Genomic DNA, 8979 nt, shown 5'->3' on the forward strand with positions numbered 1-8979 from the left:
AATTGGACTCGGTTTCAGTCCCAGAGTCTTGCCCATGAAGAAGAGTGAAACTGTCCATATACAAAGTACCCACAACCACAACCACGCAAAGAGCTTGCTTTGAGTTAATACCCCCTCCCCAAAAAAGTCTATCGAGCATGTGCAGAGAGCCCCGCCCAAGACAAGGGCTCCCGGCCGCGCAGGGGGTGTGGCTTCCAGGAAGCCCCGGCGCCGCTTCCCTCCCCCGCGCTCCCTTTACCTTTGGCCTTGGGGCGCCCTTCTTGCTTCTTGCCTTCGGCAGGGGGCCCCCCAGCCTGGCCCTTCTGCTGCTTCTTCTTCCGCCTGCCCCGCAGCCAGCTGAAGGCCCTGCGCAGGCTGGACGAGCCGCCTTTGGATTTCTTCTTCTTGGGGGGCGAAGCTGCCGGGGAGGCGCTCCCCTTCTCGGAGGAAATCCAGGTGTCGTCGGGGGACGCCGCAGGTGCGCTCTTCCCGGCCATTTCCGATGGGTGGGTGGGCGGGAGAGGTGGAGGGCTTGGCCCCCGGCGGAGAGGCGCACGCCGCCGCCCCCTCTTCCGGTCCTCCTCCGCGGCTGGGGTCACTGGCCGGCCGAGGGAGCCACGGCAGGAGGCGGGAGCGGGATCCTCATGGAGGTGAGTTCCTCAGCCGTCCGCCTTGGCTCGCCGAAGGGGCCCTCGGTCCGCTGCGCACCGGTTCCCGAGTTTCCCCGGCGCCTTCCGAGTGGGGCTGGCCCCCCTGGCAGCCCGAGGGAGCCTTTTCCGCCGCGCCTGCCCCCGAATCCGTCCCCTTCTTTCGCGTCTCCCTGATCGGCCAGGCGCGAAAGCAGCAGCCGCCGCCGGGGAAAGTTTCGCCCGGACGGGAGGGTGTGTGGGGCGGCCGGGCGGGGCCTGCCGAGCGCGCCGGGGTGTGGAGAGGCTCCCCTCCTCCAATACTCCGCCTCCGCGGCGCACGAGCGGCTGCTCTCTGCCTGCCAGTCGGTGCTCCTCCGGACTGGGTCCCCGCTTCGACTAGGAGGAGATCCCGGGCGAGGTGAGGAAGCGGCGAGCAGGTAGGGCATCGGCTTCGTTCAGCCCCGGAGCCTCCCCCCCCCCCCCCCCCCCCCCCCCCATTTTAGCCTGTTCAGACAGGCAATTTCACGAGCAAAATTAAACGGTTAAGGTTTAACGCCCGGGTATTGTGAATAGGGTTAGGCTGGATCAAATGGTGTTTACTTCTATGTGAAGTTCAGGACGGCAACTTGAAGTTAATAACACACTTTTGGAATAAACAAGAGTGCCAAGGAGCATATACAGAGGGCTTTGCCAGTGCCAGGAGCTCGAGGTAGCCTATCTAATCTGGAACTGGGGGTCTTTTTAAATATTTAGGTTAGAGTTCTAACAGGCCAATACTTTTTTCTTTAAAAATCAGCTCTTTATTAGTGTGTTTAAACTTCTCATTGAACATGCTGAGTAAAAAAATGTTCTTTGGGGGCAAGTGCTCTGATAGAGCTACAGGTTTATACATTCCATGTTAGCCACCCATAGAATTTATCTATCAGGGTACTTTATTAATCTCCACTGGGTGCAGACTCAAAGTGGCTTACAATATGAGAAAACAGTACCAACTAAGGTTGCCAACCAGCAGATGGGGCCTGGAGATGTCCTGGAGCTACAGCTAATTTCCAGACTATGGAGATCACCGGTACTTATGATATTTTTCCAGCTTCCCCGTATCACGCATTACTGGTTAGTAACAGCTGCAATCTAAGCTGAAGACTTGACGCTTGTATCCCTGTGTGGAAATTATCTGAACTGTGTCTGTTAGCTTACAGAAAACAAGGGACAATTATCTTTTTTTTTTTGTCAGGATCAACCAAAATAGCACAAAATGGTGTGCAAGTTATTGCATTCATCGGAACTCTTCATCAGGCCAGGGGAAATTCAGGGCAAATCTCCAGGGGTGGCGACTACTTGGTCCTGCTGGCACTGGATGTAGGAAGAGCTGGGGTTCAACCCAAAGCCCCCCAAAGTGGCCAGGGACCCAGCTGTCCTCCCACACAGCTTTCCCAGTGGACGTAATGATGGCCACAAGCATGGATGGCTTTAAAAGGAGACGAGAGATTCATGGTAACAACATCAATATTTATTATTTATTTGATTTTTACCCCATCCTCCCCGCCGAGGCAGGCTCAGGACGGCCATCAGCGGCTACTAACCATGGTAAGTAAGGGGACCTCCATACTGAGGGACACTAAACTTGGGAGCACCAGTGCTAAGAGGCAACGGCATGCCTTTATGTTCTGTTGTTGGTCCTCCAGAATAACTGGTTGGAGACAGGATGCTGGAGTAGATGGACGACTGGTCTGATCCAGCAAGGGCTATTCTTCTTATGCCTCTCAGTCGTCCTTGATCTGTTTGGCAGATGTGCCCAAAAGCTGATACTGCAGTCCTAACAAATAGTTTAGCTGCTTGAGGACTGAGAGTGGGGAGTTCCCAGGGCCTGGGTGTGGATAGGATTTGCCCACCTCTGTTTTAGGGACTTCAGGATGGGATGAAAAGCAGGTTGGTGTGGTGGCCAGGCCTCAGGCTGTGCCCCTGGGTACAGGGACAGAGCAACAGGCGGAACAAGAACCACACCCTCTGCGGATGAGAAGCCAGCAGTTCACTCAGCTCCTTTCTGTGCTAATCTGTTAGGGCCTGCAGCATCTTACTTAGAGATGCTTAAATGTACCTACTGTGTAAAAATGTTATCTTTTCCCCCTGCTTCAAACTGCCATGGCAGCGATGGCCCAAGCTAGCCTGATTTGGTCATATCTTGGAAGCTAAACGAGGTCAGCCCTGATTAGTACTTGGATGGGAGACCACCAAGGAGTTCCAGCGTCGCTATGCAAAGGCAGGGAATGGCAAACTACCTCTGTTAGTCTCTTGCCTTGAAAACCCCATGAGGGTTTACTATAAGTCAGCTGCAACTTGACCGCATTTTATACACACAGAGAGAGAAGAGATTGGATTTATACCCCACCCTTCACTCGGAGTCTCAGAGCGGCTTACAAACTTTGTAAGCTGCTCTGAGACTCTTTTGGGTAGTGAACGGCGGGGTATAAATCCAATCTCTTCTTCTTCTTCCTTTCCCTTCCCCTCCCCACCACAGACACACTGTGAGGTAGGTGGGGCAGAGAGAGCTCTTTCAAGAACTGCCCTTTCAAGGCTTGCCCAAGATCATCCAGCAGCTGCAAGTGGAGGAGTGAGGAATCAAACCTGGTTCTCCCAGATTAGAGTCCACACACTTAACCACTTCACCAAACTGGCTCTCACCAAGATGGTGAAGAATGCCCCAGAATAAGACAGCACCCACACAACTTCTGATAGGACCTTGGCTGTGGCATTAAATATGGTTGCTACATGACCCAGGCAGCAGACGTTTGTGGTACCTCTGGGCTGGCACATGAGGGGTCCACGGGCCTGGCTGCAGCCTAGGGTTAGGGCATGTGTCTCCTGTCCTGTGTTGCTGCTTGCCTCTGTACTCGAAGACCAACTGAGTTTGAGGCAAAATGTACTGCAGAAAACATCAGAGGGTCGCTCTCGACCTGGACTTAAGGCACATTTGCCAGATGGGCTGGCCCTTTACCTTCAGCTGTGACAATCCAGCCCCTCCTCTGCGCTTTTGAGCCTCTTGTGGTTCTACCCAAGGGCCCCCAGGAGCCTACATCCTGTGTTGAATCAAGAATGCCTAGTATGCTCACCAAAGGGCACTTGCTTAGGCAGGGGGGGACTAAACCTCTTTCAGATGTCTTTCAGTGTCTACTGTAGATGTGCCCAGAAAGGGAACAGAAATGGCAAATCTCAGCCCTCTATCCTCTAGACCAGTAGGCGTTTGTGTGGGAATTTGCTGGGCCTGAATCCCCACCTAGCTTCAGGCTAGGCTTTCCAGTGGCTCCTGTAAAGCTAGACCTTTGGGATGAAAGACAGACAGCTCTGCTGAATGTGCTTTCAGTAAGACATGTAATTGGAGCTTTTAAAATAGTGCAGAGCAGTCCAGAGTGCAGGGAGAGCATAAGGAGACTCTGCCCGGAGATGAAGTGCCTGCCCTGAATATTTGGTGCTTTAAACTTAAAATTCAGCTGTCTAGCCTGGATGGCAAAGGCCTTCATCAGAGGTCTCGCTGTTTATCCAGGAAGCAAGTCTGTAGTGGAATCCATGTGTGTAATTTATACAAGACAAATTCAGAGCCCCTCGCACTGTATCAACATCTTGGCTAATAAACAGCCTGAAGGATGTAGCAAAGGAGATTGCCAAGAGCGACTGGAAAGAAGAGCTTGTGTACATGACTCAGCTTCTCTCGGCGAGCTGCTTGCCTTGTAGTGATGCTGGTGATCAAGGATGCTGCTGTGCATCTTGTCCCTGTTGTTACTGGAGCAAATTCTGATAGCTCAGGATGCTTCTCTGTATTCTTGCGGTTGCAGACTCACAAATGGCTTTCCACACAGATCTGCATGCACAAACATGTGACATCTTCTTTATTCACATCAACCACTTACACTCAACAACAGCGGTAATCCTTCATCTTTTCCCCCAGTGTACCTCAGCCAACAGCAGTGTCTTGGTAGCACCCTCCACACCCAGGCTTCTTGGTGGCCTCTGCAGCTGCATCTTCTCCAGGGGCATCTCTGCTGGAAGATGTTTTTGTGGGATGAGAGCTGATTTTAGGAGTTGATTTTAAAATATTAAGGGTCATATTTTGCTAATTTTAAATATTGAAGAGAGCAGGCTAAATTTGCAGTTAATGAATGCATAGAAACATGCAAGGTAGACAATGGGGGGACATCAGTTGGGCACAAGCCATTTGCTAATACTATAGCAATTTTCACCCCACACTGAATCTTCTACCCAGTTATATTGTGGGCCCACAGTATACTAGCACATGGCAGGGGGAAAAGGTTGGCCTGGGGTTTTCCTTACCAACCTGTTTTTACTGTTGTTTTTTAAAAATAATTTATTTATCTATTTTCCATAACAAAATGAAAAAGTATATTCATATACAACATATTTTTGGAGTTAACTTTACACATTTTTTCCATCCATCTATCTACTTTTTGCCATCTTTTTTGAAACACATTCTCGTCTTTCCCAGACAATATAATGATGATGATGATGATGATGATGATGATAATATACTTTATTGCCATTGTACATAGTACAACAAAATTAAAGGTGCAATCATTCGGTGATCTACAACCATACTCATACACTCACACAACCATTCACAACCATCCCATAACTCCCTTAAGGTTCACATTGCAACTTAAACCACCAGTGTCACCCAATATCATATTTACTTTGTCCATTTCTTTTATTTCCATAATTTTCATAGTTAACTCTTCTCTACTTGGTATTTTATCCGATTTCCAACATTTTGCTATGAGAATTCTAGATGTGGTAAGGATATACAATATTAAACATAAATCATTATGCTTGATCCCTTCTGGTAACATATTAAGCAAGTATATTTCTGGTTCCAACTTCAAATCTATTTCAGTTATCTCTACTACCGTGTTTCCCCGAAAATAAGACACTGTCTTAATATTTATTTTTTCTCAAGAAGACACACTAGGGCCTATACCACAAATGCATAGAAATCCTGCTAGGGCTTATTTTTGGGGTAGGGCTTATTTTTGGGGTAGGGCTTATTTTCGGGGAAACAGGGTATTAATTGTTAGCCTGTTTTTACTGTTGCTGGAATATCTCTACTATGAGTAAGCCATGGCATTCGAAAGTGCAGATGCGCTCTAAGGCTACTCCACATGCACACACATCCCAGACACCTCTCATTTTGGCCCACCTTTTTATCCTCCACTTTAAGAGGAGCTTGTTGTGTATGCGTCTCTTGGGGCGTGCCTCTCATTTTCTATGCTCTTTGGTGCAATTACGTGAATCCAAGAAGCACCCCAGGACTCAGTTCATGCATTGCCCCAAATAAGCACAAAATGGCGCCTCCTGTGGCTCTCTTGCACGATAAACCACTGTGCGTTGGCATGTGCGCCTCACTATAGGCCTTTTGTTCACTCCTTAGCTGGACAGAATGTTTGGGCCCCACTTTGAAGCAAAGCTGCTTTGGGCTCAGAGGACTGACGGCAGCAGCCCGCCTGAAGTATTGCTGACCTTTTGCTGAGTTCAAGGCTGCAAAGGATTGTGCTTTCAAGGAGATGTTTTGGAGCAGAGACCCAGTTTCTGCCACAGCAATGTATCACCCTGGGTTGATCAGCAAAGAGAAGCCCCACTTGCCATTGGAGCTGTCCCTCCCCGACAGCCCCACCTCTGCAGCATGGCGCATCAGAGGGGCAATAGATTCAGGATGGACAAAGTGAAGTACTTCTTTACTCAGTGAGAAATTAAAATGTGGAATTCACCAGCAGAGGATATAGTGATGGCCATAGGCATGGATAGACTGCTACCCTATCAAAGAAATAACGGTTGATTGATCATGCAAGTTTTAACTGATCCTTTCATTGAATTTGTCTGCTTATGTTTGCATAAGTTGACAACTTTCCTTGAAGCATAGATGATGCCTGCATAGGAAGGAATGGCTTTTTAATTTGGAATTAGACAGATTAATGAAGGATAGGTCTGTCAGTGGCTACTAGCTATGGTGACTACATTAAGAGGCAGCAAGCCTCTGAATCCCAGTGTCAGCTATGCTGCCATGGGGGTGGAGAGGTTGAGTTTGTCTTATAATTGCCTTTGCATTCCTTCTGTGCTTCTTTGCTGCTACAACGCTTATCTCTAAGTATTGTAGTTGGGGATGTTGATGTCTGGTTTTCTTGGGAACCATGAGAGAGTGTTTCGTTCCCAGCTTCAGCGCTAAATGGCCAAAGCTCTATCTCCCGCGCGCGGGAGGGTGGCTAATTGACCAGAGGAGTGTTGGGGGGGGGGGGGGCATACGAATTCCCTATATCCTATTATGCCCATGGGGAGCCGTCATTCGTAACAGTGCCTATGTTAATGCATCTATAGCTCTTCAATAAAGTATTACCTTTCCTGATAAGCGTGTACTACATTGTTGGCTGTGGTTTCTGACATTCTGTTAAGAATCCTTCATTCTCTATTTACGTGCCTCTCTCCCCAACTGAGATGAGCGCCGGAGAGGAGAAACCGAACCCTTCAGAAAAGGAGGACGAGGGAGAGGAGGAAATCCCTGTCCCTACCCCGACCCAGACGGTGACTCCAGTGACCACCACGCCGCCAGTGACCGTGGCTGAGAGGGGAGCCATCCCAAAGACTACATCGACCTTGGTGTTCCTGACCCCATTGGGGCCACGGCAGCCGCCCAGTACGGGGCATCATCCGAGCTCCAGGTGGGGCCTGATCCTGTGCTGGCGGAATTATACCGAGTAGGGCTGAATCCGGGAAACGGTCCTACAAGCAGTGGATCCAGCCTCCCTTCCGGCATGGATGCACGAGGCGGAGAGTGCGGAAACCCACATGGACATCGCCACTGCGGGAGGTAAGCCTACCCCTTAGACTCCGAAAGGGAAACCAGTACAGCAGTCCGTGTCTACGTGGGAGCAACGCATGCACCAAGGGCTATGTCTGAAGTGTGGGGAAAGGGGCCACTTCACGGCTGAATGCAGCGGAGCAGGTCCCGGGAAGCCGGGACCGAGTGACCCGGCTAAGGTGCGCCCCGCCACCCCGTCCAAAAAGCCAACTGGGAAACCGCAATATGCCAAAGCCTTGCAAGCCACCCCTGAGGAGTTAGAAAATTATTCCCGCGAAGAAGACCCCGAGCCGGCGGGAAAAGGCCCGGTCCTGCTGTAAGAGGCGCAGAGCAGCAGGACCCAATCCCGGAGGCGCCGAAAGTGGTGAGCAGCTTTCCTCCCTTGTTTTTCGTGACTGTGACTTTGATTAACCCCAGTTTCGGAACACATATCCGTGTATGGGCACTCATTGACTTGGGGTGTGGGAGGGATCTTATCAACGCCTCGCTTGTGACGGGGCTTAGAGGCCGGGGTGGTGAAGCTGGAAGACCCTTTGATTTTTACCCAAATGGATGCGTCTACTATGAAAGAACCTTGTGAATACAAGACTGTACCGTTGCGGGTGGGGGCGGGGGATCACTGGGGAGAACGGCTGTTCGTGATCACCCCAGCCGCCCGATTCCCGCTGGTCCTAGGAGGCCCATGGTTGCATGGGCACGATCCCTACATACTATGGGATGAAGGGAAGGTGAAATTCATCTCTCCCAGGTGCCAAGAACATCGCTGGGATCCGGCTTGGGGTCAGCAGCCGATAGCGGCTGTTTATTCCCCCCGAGTATCGGGACCCGGCCAGGGTGGTTGAGGAGGAAGAAGCGGATAAGCTCCCACCTCACACTCAGACTGTAGCATTGAACTCTTGCCTGGCCAAAAACTACCCAAGGGGCGCATCTATTCCATGGGGCCAGCCGAAAAAGAGGAACTGCGCAAGTTCATAGACCAGAACCTAGCCCGGGGTTTTATCAAGCCGGCGTCATCCTCTTTTGCAGCCCCAGTCTTATTTAGGAAGAAGGATGGGGGGTTGAGATTATGCACGGATTACAGAGGTTTAAATGCTGTGACTTCAACCAATGCATACCCCATGCCATTGATCAAAGACCTACTAGCGGAAGCGGCAAAAGGGAAAATCTTTTCTAAGTTGGATCTTTGGGATGCGTACTTCCGAGTGCGCATCAAAGAGGGGGATGAACATAAGACTGCTTTCAACACCCTCCTCAGATAGTTTGAGTATCAAGTGATGCCTTTCGGTCTTCAAGGGGCCCCAGGGGTCTTCATGAACTTGATCAACAAGGTGTTGCACAAAAAAACCAAAAAAAACCAAGGTGTTGCACAAGCACTTGGTCAATGGGGCCGTTGTTTACCTAGATGATATCTTGGTGTACTCCCCAGACCTCCCCTCCCACGTGAAATTGGTGAGGGAGGTGTTGGCCACCTTGCACAAGCACAAACTGTTTGCAAAACTGTCTAAATGCGAG

At 50.3% G+C, this 8979-nt stretch overlaps 1 protein-coding gene across 1 annotated transcript in view; it reads right to left on the reverse strand.

Annotated features, from left to right (window-relative positions):
• KIAA1522 (KIAA1522 ortholog) overlaps positions 1 to 476 on the reverse strand; it is a 92439-nt gene extending 91963 nt beyond the window's left edge. Inside the window, exon 1 of the mRNA XM_015408053.1 lies at positions 239 to 476. Within this exon, the coding sequence (XP_015263539.1) occupies positions 239 to 476 (238 nt within the window). The remainder of the gene's footprint in view (positions 1 to 238) is intronic.
• Positions 477 to 8979: the final 8503 nt, after the last annotated feature.

The sequence above is a fragment of the Gekko japonicus genome, unplaced genomic scaffold (genome assembly GCF_001447785.1).
Source record: "Gekko japonicus isolate JY-2015 unplaced genomic scaffold, Gekko_japonicus_V1.1 scaffold36, whole genome shotgun sequence".
In the NCBI taxonomy this organism is placed as follows: Eukaryota; Metazoa; Chordata; class Lepidosauria; order Squamata; family Gekkonidae; genus Gekko; species Gekko japonicus.